Raw genomic sequence first — 20,777 nt, 5'->3', positions numbered from 1 at the left:
TGCAACTTTTTCTAGCTTATTTGCTTTTTACTATTATTTATCAAGACATTTTGGTTGCTGATTGCTTCTTGGACCTGGCCCAATATTTCACTGAATAGAGTAAGTAAATTCTATTTTGTGGACACAGCAACATCCTTGCTTTAGAGAGTCTGAAGATCAAAGCATCCGAGCTGGCCTGCCAGAGCCACCATCCTGCAGTGGCTTCTCTCACAGCTTCTTAGATATCAGTCTTTCACTGACCACTTCTACCTCCAAATTCATTTACTAAAACACTCACAAAATTGACAAAGCAGACTACGCAGCTGGGGCAAATTCAATTTTTCATTTGAGCAAGTATTCAAGTAAATTAGGCACTTGCCAGCTCTGAAACAAATGCTGGATTTAGGCAATTCCATTGTTATTGGCTAAGCACTGTCAAATTTTACAATTAGGGTAATGGATTTAACTTCCAATGCAATTTCCATACGGATAAACTGATCTCCTCAAGTACATTTGCCCATGTGTTCCCTGAATCACAGTTAATTCATATAAAGCTATTTAATAACCTCCACTTAAACACAAAAGACTATTCAAATTCTTCTGACACCAGAGAAAGGAACGGTTTCCCAGTGCATTAAACCAGCTGTAGACAAGACCTAAAGAAAACTTAATTAAGAGCAATCAAGAACAAGACAGTTGCAAACATAAATCAGATGTTATGAATGCTGTACTCCAGCTTCCTAAATGGTTAACAATGCCATCTCGCACCAACTTCCAGGTGCCTAAGACCTGTCCAAAAAGAGAACTCAGAGGACTGGCAAATCTATGGGCTGGGAGCCAAAGACAGGCAAAGCCATGCAAGGAACAACAGGGATTCAGCACTGCCTGTGCAGAGACTGTATGCTCTAACTACTGCTCCAGTCTAGAGATGAGCTAAAATCAGATCAAACTGGCTTCCTAATTTATTTCTGAAACAAACGTAAGAGTTAAAGATATGCTTATCATAAGATAAAGTCTCTACTAAGAATGGATAAGTGGCAGAGTCTGAAATATTTGGGGATTTTGTTACAATACGGAAAACATTTTAATATGAGCAAAATTGCAGAGTTCAAAATCACAGAAAAAATGAGAAAAATAAACTGTGTAAAGGTGAACAAAAATCACTTATTTTGACAGGTGAGAGTCTACCATTCAAAAAAAAAAAAAAACCCACTTGATTTCAGGGAACAGTGCACTTCCAAAAACCCTTTGCGTGCATGTGACCAGTTGCCAACAGGAACCTAGCCAAGAGGAAAAGAAACAAACCTCTAACTCCAAGGGAACACAGAACAAATAGGAGGGCTGCATCGTTCAGGTTGTGCACTGGCAAGGGCCAGATGGTATGTTCACCTATTGCTTGGGATGTCCTTTAACCTGCCCTGCAGGACTTACACAAATGAAGGGGAAATAAGAGAAAGACTATTTCTTTTGTGGAGAGAGAAGCACTTCCCTGTTTGTCACATGCTGAATTCTGAACACCACATCCATGAAGGAACACTGCAAGCCTCACTGGTCCCTGCTGGCTTCGAAGCAACATATCAACCTGCAAAGGCCCTGGTCCAAAGAAAATGAGATCCTGCATGTTTTTCGGTGCAACACATGCAGTAAAGTCCCTAGCACCTCTTGATATTACATACACACATCACAAGCAACACTGTCTGGGGAGTCAGAGGGCAGCCTTCCATTAACATCTGATGCTGAGTTAAATGTTATTTAGGAATTAAATTATATTTATCCCCCTTACTCATCATACTTCAAGGACACAGGAGCTGTACAAACCACAGCCCGAAAGCAGTGCAAAAGCAGGAACAAAAAACACTGGGATGCTGGGACAAGGGAACAAGTAAGATAGCATTTATTAGAATGTGAGACAGCTCTCCATAGGTATCACATAAGGGAGAGCTTCTGAAAAAGCAGCTAAGGAGAAGAATGAGCTCTCTTTGGTGAATGTAGGAAGGGAGAAACGGCCAAATGCACAGAACCCTTACTGGGCAGACGGCAAGGGGAAACTGCCCCCCAGAGGGCAGAAAGCACTGCCCTCGAGGAAAGGAGGTCCAGGAGACTGAGGAATAGAGGGAATCTCTAAATCAGGAGAGCTAAATGCTCAACACACTGAAGCTTATGGGCTGAGGACATCAGAAGGATCACCCACATACGCAAGGGCAGATGCGAAAAAACAAGCTGCTCCTTTGCATCTCTTGTGATTTCCCATTAAAGTATAGTGGAATTCTTTCTTACCAGAAACTGACAGTGTGGAAAGGGCAAAATAGCGCAGCTAAAAAATGTGCAGCCACAAACAGCAACACCAAAAGCTGGCCTGTGGTCTGCTTTTGGAAGTACTAGCTTCAAGGCTGCTTCCAGAGCAGAATTCATTCCTGTAAATTGTATTGCAGCTCACTAAGTGAGCAAGAACATAAGCAATGTAGCATATCCCCTGCACTCTAGACCTGAGGCTTGTGGAATCACCCCTCAGACACCATCTGACTGACAGACAAATCCTACAGCTGTGACAGGATGTGAGGTTAGCAGCACAGAACTGGTAGATGTGCCTGACAAGCTGGCTTCCCAGCTCTCAAAAGCCATGGAACAGGGTGATTCAGGGCTGCTTTTCTGATCTTACAGGGGAGACTCTAGGAGATCTGGCCTCTTCGTACATAACCACATCTCACACTTTCGCACCTTGACTTGACCACCTTCTCTCCTCTCTGACTCTCAGACTCTGTTCCTGTGAGTAGTGAAAGGGCATCACTCAGCAATTAGTGAGAAAAACCTTTATCAGCATGTTCCTGAAAGGTCTTCAAGATGGCATTCAAAAGCCAAGGAAAAAGAAAAGCATTTGAAGTCAAAGTATTGACCCAAAAGATAAGCATTTGTTAAGAGTACAGCCTGAACCACAGGAGGAATTAGAATCAGCTACAGTCAAAGATCATGGTCTTTCTAGGCAATTATCTTTATGCTGGGGAAAATCAAGCATGTGTGAGAAGGTTACAACAGGATTACAAAACTCTGGGCTGGCAGGAAAAAAAACAAACACAACAGTATCTGCTTTTTTACAAAGAGAAGATCACTAGTTTACTGCTCAGAAATGAGCACTCTCAGCCCTAGAGGACTTATCGTCTTCCAAAGCAGAACTCTTGCCTTGCCTTCATAAACTACAGAACTATGGGAAATCCATTTCAAAGTTGCCTGCTCTACTAAAATCCCTGATCAAAGGGACTCAAGATTACATACATTATTTGTGTTACATATGCAGAAGTTTCCCAGAGGTATGTTACATAGTCAGTAACTAATTCCAAGCAGGACCTCCTATTTCCATGGTACAAAGACTCAGCAGAGCTTCCTTTTCTCCTTGATCCAGAGATACAGCTCTGTTATCTGAACAAATGGCAGGGCTATCCATCAACAGACACCAGCAAGCTTAACAATATTGTTACAACTTGTATCAAAAAGACATATGTACACAGATGGTATGAGCCCTCAGATAGTTCTCTTAGAATAAGGATGCTCTTCTACCCACATAAGAGGAAGAAACCTTTATTAAAGATTTCCCAGAGGATGCACAGACCCCTGTCGAGAGTTCACAGATGGGGGTTATAACACACGCATAGCTATTTGCATTGCTCCTGGACAGTTATGATCAATGCAGCTCAGACTGTTAGCACAACCAACAGATATGCTCCAAGCTGAAGTGAATCCATCTCTGAATCCAGCAATGTTGAAGCCACTTTGCACTAACTTAAACTGCACTAGAAACACAGCAGTTGCACCAGAGGACTTGAAAGTAATGTGAAGCACTACTGCTGGCCACAGATTCTAAACTGAGCAATCTCGCCCAAAGTGAAACAGCAGAAGTCTGCTTCTAACTGCTTTGAACACCTTAAGCTTGCCACTTGAGAATTCTTTTTCCCCAGCTAAACAATACAGCTTTTAGTAGAAGAGTTGCACTCTAGCAAAACATCCTGCAAGCAATCCCAGTGCATATGAAAATTAATGCCTTGGCTCAGTAATGTAACTGGAAAGCAGTGAAACATACTTCAGGGGCTGACAGTCCACCACACAATGAATGAAGAGTCACTACGTAACTTGACAAACAGTACAGCCATCTACCTCGCAACACGCAGACCTTCCAGGCATGCATGCACATAGAACTGCATGTTCTTCTGTTCTCTTCCAAGACAGTTTATGCACAGTGCATTAAAATCAGTGATTCCTGCTTTGTCATGGAGGGGGAAAAAAAACAAACAAACTAAAAGCAAGTCCTGAAACAGGAAAAGCCTTGTGAAACAAGGTGACCAGAGGCATCCCAAAAGGCAAAACAGAATAGCAGCCTGTTGCAGATATGAGTTTCGTGCAGACCTGGTGAAACAGCATAGGAGCTATCTGCAGTTTTACAACATGATCAGAATAAAGGAGCTGTGCAAGAAACCAACATGTGCCAACAAACCAACTCCCCGCTTTTATTAATAGAAGGTATAATTCAGAACTCCTCTTAATTCACCAAGGAGTAACTTTCTTGCACTAGACTCATGAATTTGATGCCAGAGCCCCTGGCCATTCATGGCAGTTTCTGTTCCAGCATCAGTTATTAAAAATTTTAGATGGTTCAAAGCCAATTCCCACTTCAGTAAAATCCCTGGGATCAAACATACCCCCGTTCCAACTGCACTGTTATCTGAAGAATTACTTATTCTAGCTCATAGAGATGCTCTGTAAATCCTTCCTGATCTGTGCAAGTGTGAAAGCTTTATCAAGGCCTTCAAGCAATGAGCCTAAAAATCTCTCGGTATTAGAGGCAAAGAAAACCTATTCTAAGTGTTCTTGAAAAGCATTCTTGGCGGCAGTGAGATGCAGAGTCACTGCCGCAGCAGCAAGCCCAACACAGCGTGGTAGCAGTGAGGGCAGCCAGGCTCCCATGTCTTCTATCTGCCGAAGCCAAAGCCACAACACAGTGGAGACAAACTTGCCCTTCTCACTCACAGAGATTCCTTTCAGGACTTGAAACGGCCTCAGTGATACAGAAATCAGGAAAAGACATTGTATCAGTAAATTCCTCTTAATCCCTAAATTGCCTGAAAGGACTTAAAATAAGACCGTTAAGATTAAATAGCCACAAAACTCCCACAGGCATGGCAAGAAAAGAAAAGATCCTCTTCCTCTGTGGCTAGTGCTTTGGAAAATAAAGCAATAAGGCAAAGACAATCACTTTGCACTAGAGCACTCAGAGCCTGAGTGACGCTATGCAGTTTCACAGCCTGACAGTGGCTTTTTTTGTTTCCTCCAGGTTTCAAAGCCATCAACAGGCTTTCAGCAGCAAAAGAATCTTTAAAGTTTAGGTCCAAATTTCTTCTGAACTAAAATAGACATTGTAAAAGCAAACTTGCAATAAACTTCAAAGAAACCTACAAGAAACTTAAAAAATGTAAGGTCTTCGTTAAAATGATTGGGAGTCAGTGAAGCAAGGACTTGCTGGGGATCCTTAGGCACCTAGAAAAAGGGGAAATGGTTTCAAGCTCAAAGAAGGGAGACTGAGGTTCAACATAAGGAAAAAATCTTTTACAGTGAGCATGGTGAGACACCAGAACAGGATGCCCAGAAGTGTGCTTGATGCCCCATCCCTGGAGACTTTCAAGGCAAGGCTGGATAAGTCCCTGGGCAACCTGATCAAGCTGAGCATGTCCCTGTTCATTGCAGGGGAGCTGGACTAGATGGCCTTCAGAGATCCCTTCCAATTCTAAGGATCCTATGACACACTTCATTACATTTTGAATGAGTACTCTCTGCTGAGCCAAAACCTCAGGGAAAATCAATTTCAGCACTGTCGTATGAGAACAACTGATTTTCATACTGAACGTGTCATGTAAACTTGATCCCACAGAAGGAGAGGCAGGGAGGCAGCTATTAAACATTTTAAATGCAAAGTAATACTTTAACAGCACCCTTAACTGCTTCTTTGCGTAAATAAATAAAATTAAGGAGGAAGGGGAAATTTCCTGTTTGGAACCTTTTTTTTTTTTAATGTGGCATTACATACAGCAGTCATAGGATGACTAAATGACACAGAGGGCACCACTTGGCCTGCAACATCTCTACTAACGTAAAAAGCAGCAAACAAAAGGAACACAAGCAATTCTCTTAGTTTAGGACTTCGGTTCAAAAGGAGAGCAGCTAGCAGAGGCAGAAAAAAATAAACACTTGTCTCCTGCTTTAGAATATCACAAAAATTGTATTTCACTTCAAAGAAAGGTCAAATGTAGAGTGTGAAAGAGCTGTTTCACAAGATCATTGATCAGAGTAAAACTGAGCTTCAGGCAAAGCACAGCTGAGGTTGTGAGATGTATGCTAAGGAGAACAGAAATCATACTACTGGAATTATTTGAGTAGGATTAAAACACTTTGGAACAACTCTTCAGGGAAATCCTGAAAGGGTCTGGGTGAGAACTGAACTAGCTGGCTGTTCTAAGCTCCCTTGTGTGTGCCTCCTAGCATTCACTCAGTCTTCATCTGCACTGTTTGCAAATATATATATATATGGCGTATATATATATATATATACACCCACATATGTTTTTTTACTTAATTGCAGCTCAGAGTTTTAACTTAGTGGACAGAGATCAGCATGAATAATTCAAAAAATCTGCTCAGATTAAATGGGCTACACTTTGTTGCAGACCGCCATGATGTCTCTGCCTTTCTCTCAACAGTGCTACAAAAGCATCAGAGAATGCAAGATGCTATTCATAATGCATTCTGCAGTTTTCAGCTGCCTAACCCACGTTCTCCCCAACATCTGCTTGGAAAGGAAGCTCTTTTGGAGCAAAGGAGACTGTCCACTTGAATAAGGACTATCAGGTCATATTCTGCATTCCAAAAGGCTTTTGGCACACAAAACAAGAGGTACAGTTCTTGTGTAATGCCAGTTCCCTGTGTGATGACTCATACAAAAGAGTCCAGGTACAGAGGACAGGGATAAGGCCGCAGGGAACCATCACTGCTTGAAGCTCTGAAGCAAGGTATCATGCTGGTACCAAGGTGACAGCCACCCCTAACTGTATGAACATTCTTGAGATGCCCAGAGTGCTCTGAGCCAGTGTCCCTCAGAGGAAAGGAATCATTGCTCTGTGACTCCACTAAGAGAATGTTATTTGGTCCATCGTTTTAAGTCTCAGTTAAAGGTAATAAAACATTAGCTCTGATATTTACTGAGAAAAATTCCCAGGGACAGTGACCTTCAAGGCATTGCATTCTCCCCAGCACCAAAACAAGGGCACAGTTGCTCCAGGAAGAAAAAAGGCATCCTGTTCTCAAGTAGGCTCACAAATTCTGAAGGTCTGAGTAGCAATTATGATGTTTCTGCAAGCAGGAAATCAATGCAGAAACCGAGCTTCAAGCACATCCACGCTGTGAAACTAAGCTCAATACAGAGTTCTGCAGCGGAATACAGGCTGTCCTCAGACCAGACTCTCTGCCTCTTTATAAAGGGCCTAGAGAAGGGCAATAGCTATCTTTCTAGAAAGGAGACTGAAACAGTTAAAAGTAAAAAAGGAGAGTTGGAATGAGAAAGCTTTCCACATCTGACAGTCTCAGCTCTTACTGGCCAAGGCACAGCTTTCACTAAAACAAATCATCCCTAGTTGTAGCTAGGTTCACTGGAGAACCATCACCCATATGAACATGGAAATTTCATTCTTCCTCTGGAGCTTGACAGCTGCAGATGTTCTACACAAGCTAGTAGAGTGTATGTCTATGAACAGCCCAAGAGTGTCAAATAGCACTCTTTTCACCCCTCCTCCCACTCCTCTCAGCCAAACAGCATTTTCTGGGGACACAGAAAAGAAGAATGCCTGGCCTAATAGCTTGTTCAGAACTGCAGCTCCCAGATACGAAGAGCCTGTGTGTATGTACGTATTAAGTACTTCCTCCACTATGCAACTAATCCGATTAACAGCTTTAGGAAACTCTGAAATGTTATAATTCAAGGGGACCCACTTATAAAAGGTCTTAGACTGTTTCTGTACAGAGGTTGCATTCTTCCCACTGGAAATAAAGAAGCAGAAAGCAGGACTTTCTCCCAGGGAAGAATGGATCCCAATCCCCACCATGCCGAAGTAGACCACCCTCTTACAATTCACAAGAGTGTCAAGCAAGCCCCACAGGAGAAGAATCAACTCTTCCTGCTTCTGTAGAGAGCCCCCTTGCAGAGCAGGTGAATACAGAGAACCCTCTATGTATGCTCTACAGAAAGCTAAGCTTGCTATGACAGTCCCAGGGGCTGGCCATTTGTCAGCTTGCACTTCAGGGGCTGAAAGTCAGGGAGATGAATGAAGTCTGCCAGAGATGAGGACAGAGCCAAATGAGCACAGCATCACGATTCCCCTAATGCCCATCGCGTGAAGCACCACCTGTGCTTTAATCCATAATGCCCAGTTACACAACGTGAGTCATGGTTGCAATAGATCACCGACTGCCTAATGTAGTAGAGATGTAGGTTACAAAATTCATGCCTGACATGAGTCCTGAGTGCAAAAAAAACATTTCAGATTTGACAGCTATGAAAACCACCACAGGAAACTGATACAGTTGAACACCATTTGGCTTTGCTTCCACTGAAATCTTGTCCAACTTCTATAGCTGACAAAAAGACATAGAAGAAATGAACACTGCCTGTCCCACCTACTTAGTCCTCATTTTCTGACTCACCTTCTCCTCTAAAGGCAACTGACTCCTAATAGCCTAACACTTAAGAATGCACCACACTCAAAACATGACATTAATAGGGTAAGTGACACAACTCACATTTACAGCAAGCAATCAGCAATAGTAAGAAATGTGCAGACCTCCTCTGCACAGAATTTTACAGTCAGTACAGAGTTTAGATTAAATATGTTGACATTGAAAATATACATCTCTACTGGGAGATGAATAAGTCAGAAAGAAAGATGACATATCCTAACAGGAAGGTATAGCACTGAACCCCAGAATAGGACTTACACAGGGATTATACACTCTGAAACAAAAGGTAGGCATTCACAAGGATTCAGAACCAGCTACCAGTCCTTATGAATGACAAAATGAGCTGAGGTGCACAGGTGTCAGGTGAACATGATGCCCCACTGATCTGAGTCTCTACTCAACTTTTCACCCTACTTGCTAACCTAAAAGCATAGCAGCAAAAAGAAATAAAGGTTGTCCTGACCTGTCTCTAGTTCTACCAGTGTCTCTCAAAGCTCAGATTTCCAGCTAGTTCTCCTGTCATCATAAAACGGAGTACAGGCTTCAGGGAGTCCCTTCACACTTTCCAAACCAGTTGCAGAGTGTTTTAGAGACTCTTAGAGATGGAGACAAATCAGAACTTCTGACTCAAGAAACAACTCCAGTCAGTCTTGCACAAATCTGAGCACATGTAAGGGCCGTGTAGGGGCAGAAGGTAACATAAGCATATATTACCCCATCTTTTGGCTTTGCAAAAAAATCACAAAGATCGCTAATCTAATTACATCATCACTTGAAGGGTAGCCCATATGCAAGACTTCAGTCAGTTTTACTTAGGTTAAAAAAAAAACCTGAAAAAATGCATTATTCCATCAAGATTAAAAGAAAAGAGGGGAGAGCAGTAAGAGATAAATTTAATATCGAACTGAATGTCCCCATTTCAATCAAATTTCCTTCCAAATTTGCAGAAGCAATTCTTCATAGGAAGAAACCAGTGCTATAAATTTGAAACTCTTCTCCCTCAGGTCAAACAGAAAGGCTGTGTCACTGTCCTCTATGCAAATCTTGGCTGTTTTTATCTAACAAAGCTCAGAGTCGGTTCCCACTCCCAATCGCATAACTAGTTTCTCTCTGTGTGCATTTCCCTGCTAGGCCACAGGAATGACAAGGAACTCTTTTCCATCTGACAATAAAACCAGGAGAAAGAAGGCATTGTCACTTTTGGGCTGCCCTTACCTGAAGTGTGTCTTGCGTTGCCATCTGAGTGCTTTGTTAAGTGAACAGTTCTGTCTATTTGAAACAGCTTCAAATCATCTTCATCTAAAGCGATATCACCCCAAAAGGCAGCTGGAGAGAAACAAACTGCAATTAGTTTAGTTTTATTTTGGAAGGAAAGCATAATTCCTATGCAGACCGCGTCACACCTCAGAGACAATTCTTCCATGGACCAGAAAAAGGTAATACACAGTAGCAATTTAAAAGTACAGAGAGAGTGGACATCGGTGGAGCCTAGGAGACAGTATTTAAACTGCACCACTGTACAGATGCACAGAAAGGAGATTATTAGCTGAGATGCCTTGTGTTTCTCTTTGTTACAGGTCTGGCTCTCAACCAAGCTTTATGGTGGTGGTGTTCACTGTTTCTTAAAGCCTACAAGGGGGCAGTTAGGAGTATTTCCCTAGGTGATGTGAAGGAGTGAGCTAAGTTGCAGCTCAGATTCTGACAGATGTTGCATGCATACCACCTCAGGCTAATAGTTTGCATAAAAGGACAACCACAAACTGTCAGCCTGTGGGACCTAATACACACGTTCATCAGACACAGTGCTAAATTGGTCTAAATCCAAGTGTAGAGCCAGTCCAGCATTTCCAGTTAACTGGAGAAATGCCATTTATTTGTCCCTTTGTGGATTAATTACCTGGATTGAAGCTTGCAGAGTTTTTAATTTTGTAAAAATTTTCAGTCAGAAGCCATGAAAATAAAGTAAATAAAGTGATATCTCAACACTCACAGCTCAAAGAAATAAGACTGGAAACCTTTTAAGTGTAAAAAAAATAACCCTGGAAGAGTACAGTTGACTCTGCACAGTGTATAGTTAGCATTTTTTGTATTTGAACTAAGTAAATGCAGATGACAAAGCAGTTGACCAAACAGAACAGATCTTTCAGAGATAACAAACAGGTTATGAACTGAGCAGTTAAAATTCATATTCTGTGTAGGCTGATGAAAAAGAAAACAAAAAACACCAAACAAACAACAGAAAATTAATTCCTGGTACAGCTCAAGAGAACTCAGTAAGTCAGGCAAGGAGCAACGCAGAGTTGCTGTCTGCAACAGTGACCAGATGCGATGGAATCACAAACAACATTTACATTCCTGGAGGGAAAAATTGTCCCATTGCTATGCTAGCAGCATCGCTGATCAGAGTAAGTTAGGCCTGAGTAACCAAAGGGTTTTACTCATCATTTCACTTTTACTGACAAGACCAAATGAAACATGTCCGGATATTTGCCTTTTGGATCTGTGGCAATCGAATTATAAAGAGTTAACTCATAGAGAGCTAGAAGTCTATGCCTGCTACTGGGCACATCCCAGCTGCCACACACTGCCCCACCAAAGAGCTGCCACGAGCAGCTGAGCCCTGGTATGAGTGCAGGGATTCAGCTGTTTCCCTCTGTCTGCCCTGGGGTTACCTGGCCACAGTAGAGGAATGGGAGACAGGACTCTCAGCCTTGCAGGAGTCTGGCTATGGCTTTTTGGCTGTGTCTCCTTAACAGTGCTACCAAAACCCAGAGTACAGAAATACAGCAACAGCTCCAGAAGACTCCATAGTGCAGACAAACCTATGCACTGGCTGACATCAATTATAACTAGGACAGAGCCTACACAAAGGCATAACTCAGGCTCTCCCCAATGTCTTGGCAACCAAATTCCTCATGCAGAACAAAGGAGAACATAAAATACTATCAGCTCACCACCAACTAACAAGTTTACCAACATGGCCAAGAGGAACACTGATTGGGAATGGTCAGTGAAAGAATCAGGGACATATTCTCCTCTGACTACAATTTGAAGACATTTTATCCATACAGAGAAATGACTTGCTCAGAACAATGTGGCAAACAGCATCCCATGCCATCTGATTCCTTCTCCAGCCACATTCAGTAGGTTACTATTATACTTGCCAGACAGACATCCATTCCTTGCCCTAATAAAAACCAATAGCACCATTCCAATCCCAGAGTTATTTCCACCACCGTGGGCTCTCAGGGGCTCTTTTGCATTTGTACTGCATAGTTTGTTTTTCAGGACAAGGTAGTAAGTACATGCCAAAGCTGTGGTATGGATTTAAAGAAACTGAATTGCTATATTTTTGTTCCCAATGGAAAACAGTTTTCTCCCAACCCTAGCACAGGAATCTCTTTCTGTTACAAAGTCATGCATCATCCTGAAAGATGGCCCACTACAAAAGCCAGATTTCCCTAGCATTTATTTCCAGCTCTCTATAGTCCCAGCATGCTCAAGGGGAACCATGATTTATCACAGTCCTGAGCCAGCTAAACAGCTTTCCTCACTGGAAATCCTGGCTGAGAATGTTGCACTGCAACTTCTTCTGTGCTGTCAAAGCCTCCTTCCTAAAGGCATGCAAGCCTGAAAGATGCTTGCTTCCACCCCAACAGAGCTGTCCCACAGGAAAGTACAAGTATTTTATTTTAAAGGGTCACAAGTTCAGAGACTTCTGGCAAATTAAACCTCTGAAAGCATCCCTTCTGATTTCCTTTACCAACGTCTCCTTTTTAATTTAATGTGGGAGGATTTCCAAAAGAGAAAACAAAAACAAAAATTAAAATCTCCGAACAGCAGGCTAGCAAACTTGGAAACCAGTATTTCTCTTGGCAGAAATCTCTGCAGCATACAGCCAGGTGCAAACTCTTAACACTCAGAGCAATAGTGTGCCAGCTTTTGTTTAAGATGATGCATTAATCGCTCCGGATAGTTAGAACAGAGCAGCTCTTATTGAGGTTGATGCAGTTAATATGAGAGAGTTTGCTTCCATGCCGGAATAGCAGTCTGCACCAACTACTCAGAATGTTTAATCCCACCACTCCCCAGCACATGCTTTCCCACTGCATATGTTTGTTGGGGCAGAGGAGAAATAAAGAAATAAATAGATCCATCATCCAATCAAAAAAGTCAGTCTTGCAAGCCGTCTTCATTTTCAGAACATTTCTCCCACAGGAGGACAGTCCACATGCTGGTGTTTGCACTACACAATAACCTGTCCAGAGGGCTCCAGCATTCTCTGACTCCAAAGCAGTGGGGCTGCCCAAAGCATCTTCTTCCTAAAAATCATTTCTCTGCAAACCACCCCCTGGTCTTTTTCTTCCCACAGTGCCCTCAAGTAGCTTCTTTCTCCCAATTGCATCCTCTTCTTTCCCTAGTTTTAAGTCAGAATTGGAATTCAGGAAAAAAAATTGCTGTCTCTTATGTGACTTCAATACAGAAGTGTTCACAGTAGTTTAAAATAATTCTCCATGAAAACATGTTTATTCCAGGCCTTTTAATGAGATGCCTTTCCTTTCTACATTTTTCCTCAAAGGTAACAAAGAAGGAAAAAATAACATTCTTCCTAAGAATAAGCATCCAAACAAAACGCAATATTGCGATCTGTTAGAAGCAGGCTTATCTCTAGAAGTCAAAATATGTAGGGACAGCTGTCCTTCGCCCTCACCATCGTCAGCTCCAAGTTTACACAAGTATATTAAAGGTGCTTAATGGAAGAACATAATTGTTCTTGAAAAATATCACCCAATGTCTGTGTTTGAACTGATCTCCAGCCACAAAACCAAGGCTAGGAGCAAAACTTCCACCCATTTGCCTGTCACAACTTCTTGTAGGAAAGCTTCATTCCAGCAGCAAAAGATTAGTACAGTCCATAGACTGACCCTGATGACAGGAACCTACAAAGCAGTTGGCCTCTGGAACACCATGGGCAACCACAGGAATTCTGAAGCGCCCATCAGGAACAGCTGCAACAGATTCACAGAGAGAGGCCTTGGAAACAGGCATGCTCTGCCTGCCTGGAAAACTCCCTCCATCCCACTCCTCCTCAGAGAGGGTCTCACTGACTGAAGCTTTGATTATGTGACAACAGGTTTTAGGTGCTGAACAGGACTAGGTTGAGGACCATACAAGCTGAGGCAAAGGAAGCCTCGTTCTGCAGGGACGGAAGCATGCTAGGTTAGCTTATGCCATCAGCTCAAGGATCTTTTCTGAACTTGCAGCCAGCTGGCAACAGCTCACATTGACAGACTTATTTCAGTTCCTCTACGTAGTTTTAACACATTTTTGCTGGAAGGACTTTAGTCTTGCCTGGCAGATTTCCTATGGTGCAGTATAGCAACAAGCATGGAAAACAAATAGCAATGTGAATCCAAACAGATGCCTCACATTCGTTTCAGCAGTGTTCATGAGCCAAACTCAGTTTCCGGTGGTGTTCACAACCTCTGTGCGTAGATGATAGCTGAGCTCCCAAGAAGAAATACCTCATGACTGACTACCTGAGCATGCGAGCGTCAGTACAAAACATCCAAGGAAGAAGTGTTTGTACAAGCAACCTCAGCATCTCCGGTTTTGTGGCCAGATGGACCCAACTGTCAGGCAACCCAAGGGGCAGACTCAAGTGATGAGCCACGCCAGCTGTTTGTGATTCAAAGTGCAGTCAAAGGACTTGGTCTGAACACATCCCTGGAATAATCATATGTGTAAGGGGCAATGTTTGTCCCCATCCAAATCTCTGCTCTCCATAATCTGTGTTATGGAAAGATCCAAGGGCACCAGCCCCTGTTGTTCCAGAAGTGATTGCACCATGCCAGGATAGTGCAAGGGAAACCCAGCTTCCCACCTAGTCAACAAGAGCTATAGGCAAGGAGTGCTGGGTGCACATACAGGTTCTATGACTATTCATGCACTAGCAAAAAACTGCAAGTTATTTCTCAGCATTTGCTGATGCTTCCCAGCCTGACAGGTCTGAATGCTAGAAATTTAGTTTTCAGGGCTGGTCACACTTTCATTAGGGCTTCTGCAGACTAGCAATAAATAAATCAACAGATCAAAGTGAATTTCCAGCACATTCATTTTTCTTTCTTCTCATGCACTGACATGCAGGTCTGTTGTTGCCAAATCACCTGCAGATACAGGAACCAGTACGAAAATATTTTGAAATATGCAGGAAAAGATTCATACCTTAAAGAAGAAAATCTAATTCCCTTGTACAAATTTAACAACTGTGTCACAAAAGAAAAAAGCCTCAAAATAAGGCGGTAATCAGCAAAAGAAGAAAGAAATCCTAAACACACACTTTTGGAAATAAGGCCAGATCATGAGCCGAAGGAGGATGGGAGAAAAGCATCAAGACGACCATATTTAGCCATTATGCTTCAATCTGGATCAGTCTGTTTCTCTTCAGTAGGAATAATCAGAAATTTCCCACTGGCCAGCCTTGAGAATAAGCTGGCTTGAAGGCTCTACTGCAAATGAGTCCACAGAGCAATGGTGCCTACAGCCAGCCTGCTGTCTGGCATGAGCATGGCTCCCTGGCAAGAGAGACTCCACGACGTACTCTTCAGGAAGCAGAGGTTTCCCTGCCCAGGGATCACATTTCATTTCAGAATCTCAGTTTGTAGAATAACACCTAACATGGTCCACTTCTAATGTGCAGCAAACATTTCAAAAACATCAAAACATCATGGGGATCAGAGTTTGACGCCCTATTCAGACTTCTGCAGAAATCTGAACTCTCTAAATTATCACATGCAGCGTTCCCACAGCACTCTCTCTTGGGAAGTTATCTGCAAGAGACAGAATTTATGTCCAATGAATGTCTTTCCCTGGAAAGTGACGAAGCAGTAACAAACACACACTTTACGCTTGAATGTGTCCAAAGCTGCAAGCACATGCATGAGCTCACATAATGTTTTGCTTTCAGGAGCAACTAATACTGTCTCTTGGCTGAATGCTGCCTTATTTTCAACTGAGAACTGAAAAAAAAAAAAATCAGTGGCATGAGTAATACTGCCTGTCATAATTAGGTTAGGAGAAAGATTTTCTTTTCCTTGTAATATTCATAACTCTCCTCAACTCCCCTGCCACTGCTGGCTGCTTCCTCACTCGAGGTCTTCATCTTTTACACACCTCCATGGCAGTCATTTCTGCCCAGTGATCTATGAATCCATTCCTGATACAAAGAGTGATGCAGAATGGCATTTGTGAACTCATAGAGCAGAAAAACCATGCCACAGGCAGTAAGTCAGCTCCTTTTATGGGCTCTTAAACGGTTAAACCTCCATCTATTCATAAACATACTGCAAGAGGACAGCTGCTGCATAATACCTCAGAGCACCTTACCGGGTTAAGGATGCTACTTCTCTGTAATGCAGCAGTAAAATCCAAGGGGCCGGCTTAACTCCTCCTGTAAGGAAATTGAGCTATGTGATCGGACTAACATTCCGGCATGTTTTCTCCTCTAGATGACTTCGCACAGCCCCATTGCAGTGCTGACACAAGACAGTTTTGCCTGTGCATCTCTAAGTGTATCTCCATGCAAGCTGTACACAGCTCACCTCTTGGCCACATTTCACATGTAGGTAGACAATAGATGACCAGAAGCTACCATGGACACAGAAATAAACATATTTTGATCTAATTTGTTAACAAGTGCTAACTAGCTACCTACACCTGTAAACTGAGCATCTGACACCTTCCTAGTTTGTAGGAGAGAGTGCAGGGAAATTGCTTTTAAATAGGGCTAGCGTTCATGGATCTGTTCAATCTCCAAGTTACACGAAGTTTAGAGGCACATAATGGAAAAGTCAATGGTCATTTAAAAAAAGATCTGGTATCTTTTCTGTATGCCAACAGCCTGGCAAGATGCCCTTGCTGAAACAAACAAGCAGAAATTAAAATTAAAAAGTAGAATTACAGAATATCCTGAGTTGGGAGGATCCCACTAGGATCATCAAGTCCAACTCCTGGCCTCACACAGAACCGCCCAAAATCCAACTCCTGTTTCTGAAAGCAATGTCTAAATGCTGCTTGATCTCCAACAGGCTTGGAACTGTGACCACTGCCTTGGGGAGCCTGTTCCAGGGCCTGATCATCCCCTCCTGAAGAACCTTTTCTCAATCCAACCTGAACTTCCCATAATGCAGCTTCATGTTGTTCCCTATAGAATTGGAGTAAAAATTTAATAGTAAAAACAGAAGGAAAGGAAAAGTAAAAGAAAACAAAAGAACCCCATACTCGATTTGCCATCTTCACGTCATTCAACAAACTCCATTGCTTCTTAGCTGGTCTAAGAAGTACAAACCCAGCACTTGTACTGAGTTGCAATCACTTTTTCATTTTTTTTGGTGTAGTCAATTACATTTGATTTTTAGGAACAATTAGTGCTGGGGCCTTGCACCAAGAGAATGTTAAAACACATCCTCTGTAACATCCCACAGCTAGGTGCTATCAGCTGTTACAGTCATAATGCACAATAGACAGAACTTGAGTATGGCTATGGTGCTCAAATTGCCAATATAGGCTGAAGCTGCTTTGTCCAATTAATCTAGAGCATCAGCCTGCGCTACATCTCCCAGCCCCACACTAGTGAGCATATTCAGTATTTATTTATTTATTTATTTTTAAACAGAAATTCAGAGAGGAAATAAGCTTTCAGAACTGCCAGATCTCAGGTGGACAACATGGTCTTCCCTTACAACACCATGGTATGTAAAAACCACCTCCAACACCACAAAGTGTTCAGACACCCTTAGAGAGGACTGACACAGTTCTTTTTCAGGACAAGAGAAAATTTATACCCATCCAGAATCAAGGGAAACCCGCATAAAACCAAACCATTCCCCAGTCTGCAAGGTAAAATTCAGGAGAATGTGTTATAGTCACCAACAGGCACATTCTGGCATTTTGGGCTGCATTTCATCTTACAGGACTTCGCTTCTACTGAAACTCCACCACAAATGCAAAGTCCTGGTGTCTCCCTTCCCTAGAGAGAAAGTAACACACAAAAATCCCCAAAAGCAGCTGGTGTAAGAATAGGAATAGCCTCCCACAAAGCTAGGGCTGATCAGACACAGTATTTCATTAAAAGTAAAGTAGCGATACACGTGGCAATTGGACGATGCAAGTAGTGAAAAAGAAACCATACACTCCTCTTTCCATACTTCAGACAGCAGTCCACATCTCTTACAGCTTTGTCAAGCCTCAGTTAAAACTAACTAAATAAGGGCAGCAGACAGACAAGAAGTCTGGGCTCCAGCTATCACCATCCCCTGCCAACATCTGTACTTCATGGTGCATACAGCTCTCAACCGTGGTGGAAATGGAAACCAGGAACCAAAGCCATCAACAGAAAAATGCATTTTGTTTTCTGATCCTAAATGATAGTCAAAAAGAGCATAGTGGCACTTGACAGAGGTACTACTTGACAAGAGGCAGCACCTTTTCCCTCCCTCCCTACTTCACCTTCCCCGAGTGCAAATGAAATGCTCCTCACTGGAAATACAGCATCATTTCTGCTGCCCTTTAAGAAATGGAGATGGCAAGGTTCTGGGTAATGAAATCCAAGTGTGCCTTTGTCAGTTAGTTATGGAGAGAGCTGAACCACACAAGCCCCATCGCACACTCTCCATCATTTTTGCTGCTCAATATAATTTTAATTAATCTTTCCTTCGGCAATTTGAAGGAAGGGTGAGCACACTGCAAACACCCACAGAGTATTAAATTGATTTCCTGTTTTACAGTCCCCTTTTCCTTCCTATTGGCCCAGCTATGATTTGTGGTCCTTCACTTGGAAGCATTTTATCCTTGCTAATATAATCCAAAGCCTCACGCAAAGGCTACATCCAGAAAAGCAACACTTTGCACGGTCGATTGCTTCAGCCCAGGCTCTGTCAGTACAAAGCAGATTCTCTCTTGTCCTTCCCTCCCCATACCACAAGAACTCCAGCCAACCACTTTACGTCCATATCTTCAGCATTTTAACTTACATCACTGACAACAATTTTGTTCTACGTAACTCAGCCATCTTGTTCCCCATGCTTTTCTGCCTGTCATTCGTAGCAGCACACCATAATCGCTAAAGCACTAACGGAAAACACATTCCACTAGCAAACAAGACCTCCTGCCTGAGGTGGTAGGCTGATCTTTTAACTCTAGGTAACTAGACCTACAATCAGAAGATAGAAACACCAAGTTCAGCTGCATTTCCCAAAAGATACACGTACCTTTTAAGAGAGACACCACCCCACCTTGGATGTGTAGAGCTGAAAGCAGGATCCTTGGCAGGAAGTACACACTAATCTACAAGGCAAGTCTCAGTTAGGAAAAGGACAGGCAAGTGTAGTCTTACTTTGCAGCTATGGAACAAGCTCTTTTCAAAATGCCCCTCCTCTCCACCTTGTATGGGACATAGGCTCTGGTTTTCAGAGACATCTCAGCAGTCAAACATCTTCCAACACTTGTCAAGTAGCGTTCAAAAGACTCAGCAATTCCACATCCATATGATCAGAATTGACATCATCTTGCAAGGAACACATATCTCTTCTGCTCCAGACTCATGTGCCAAAGGCCATCAGCTTGTTTCTGAGCACATACACCCAGAGCAGGAGAAAAACCCTAGCACATACAGACAGGTGCTCAAAGCCGCAGGGTGAGAACTGCTCTGCCCAAAGGCTACTCTTCTCATCTGGATCAGGAGCAAGTGGAAAGGTCTGACTGCTGTGTCATTCCACAAAGGATGCCCTCAAGCTCCCTGGAGAAGGCAGGAACAGGGCAGAGAGTTAAGTCGCGTCTGTGACCTCAAGGGCAGGCATGGGGACTGCGTGCCAGCAGTTTCCGTCTCAGGTGTGACAATGACAGTTCCAGGATACAGAGGCCAGGAACACGGTCTGCACGTCAAAGATGAATTGCTGTCTTGAGACAAAGGTCCTTGTTCAACAATACTTTCTAAGTACCATGGGTCAGGAAACCTTGACCTAAAACACTGCATACCCCTCACCAGCTGTCCCACAAAAGAAAGACTTCCTGAACCTTTCGGCCATCAGCTTCAGTCTTCTGGGAGGAATCAATCTAGGTCAGCTCTTCTCTTTAGGTAACTCTTGCATCATGGGACTTGCCCTGGATTCATTCTTTCAAATGGAGTTGAGGAACAACAACCTTAGAGATGCAGATGAAAAATAAGAATTAAAACTGCTGCAATCCTAAACTTCACTTGAAGTGGTTCAACAGCTAAGCATTTTCTCCCATTAAAGACATTTTACCAGCCATGACTACAATCCAAAGTGAACCACCACAACTTGTTTAAACTGTATCACTAGGGGATGGGTGTTTTTCTTCAGTTGGCAGGTTTCTTTGCAAAAACTGCCCTTTTTCCCTAACACACTAGGTGCTTTCACCTGGTTGGAGCCCCAAGCAATGCAGCTGGGGAACAGGTGATCCTAAGCAGGCATGCAGGAAATACACTGCCAAGTGCCCACATACACACTCAAAAAAAAAAGAAAGCTCATCACAAAAATGAACAGGAACAGAATCATTAGCTAAGCTATATCCTGAAAAAAGGAAGGTAAAACTTAGGCCTGTTTGGAGCAAACTTTAAGACAGGCCAACAATTTCAAACCACAGTGCTGGATGAAAGGGGGCAGACATGATAGATCACATCTATTCAAGGGCTAGACAAGGAAAGCAAACACTGGCTCATTTTACTCATTGTTCTTTATCCACCAACACCAGGAGATGAGTGGTGTTGCACTGTTGGAAAAAAAGCAAAGAAGTGGACAGAAGGCAGGAGAGAAATGGGAACTATTTATGGAGGATAGCTAATTTGAGCTGCTTACAGACTTCCTCTGAGCATGGGGATGGAAGGGTGGCAGGGAGTTAGTTTCAGCCATAAAAGTACAACGTGAGAATCCATTAATTTTCCATAGAAACAATGTCATCATAGAAGCGAGACAAATCTGATCAGTCATGCAAATGTGCTGATGTTAAAT

The 20,777-nt window shown here is 42.7% G+C and overlaps 1 protein-coding gene across 8 annotated transcripts in view; it reads right to left on the bottom strand.

Annotated features, from left to right (window-relative positions):
* Positions 1-20,777, bottom strand: part of TLL2 (tolloid like 2) — a 109,310-nt gene that overhangs the window by 67,352 nt on the left and 21,181 nt on the right. For 6 of the 8 annotated variants that reach the window (XR_002439208.1, XR_002439206.1, XR_002439207.1 and 3 more), the window contains exon 2: positions 9,964-10,074. The exons of 1 other annotated variant lie outside the window; for it this stretch is intronic. Coding sequence is in view for 3 of the 7 variants with exons in the window: in XM_021398134.1 (XP_021253809.1) it covers positions 9,964-10,074 (111 nt within the window). In the remaining 4 variants the exon portion in view is untranslated. Of the gene's footprint in view, positions 1-9,963; positions 10,075-19,016; positions 19,948-20,777 lie in introns of all 8 variants that reach the window. One more of the 8 variants, XM_021398140.1, reaches the window with a different exon arrangement.

The sequence above is a fragment of the Numida meleagris genome, chromosome 5 (genome assembly GCF_002078875.1).
Source record: "Numida meleagris isolate 19003 breed g44 Domestic line chromosome 5, NumMel1.0, whole genome shotgun sequence".
NCBI lineage: Eukaryota > Metazoa > Chordata > Aves > Galliformes > Numididae > Numida > Numida meleagris.
This window is presented reverse-complemented; position numbering and strand designations above follow the sequence as displayed.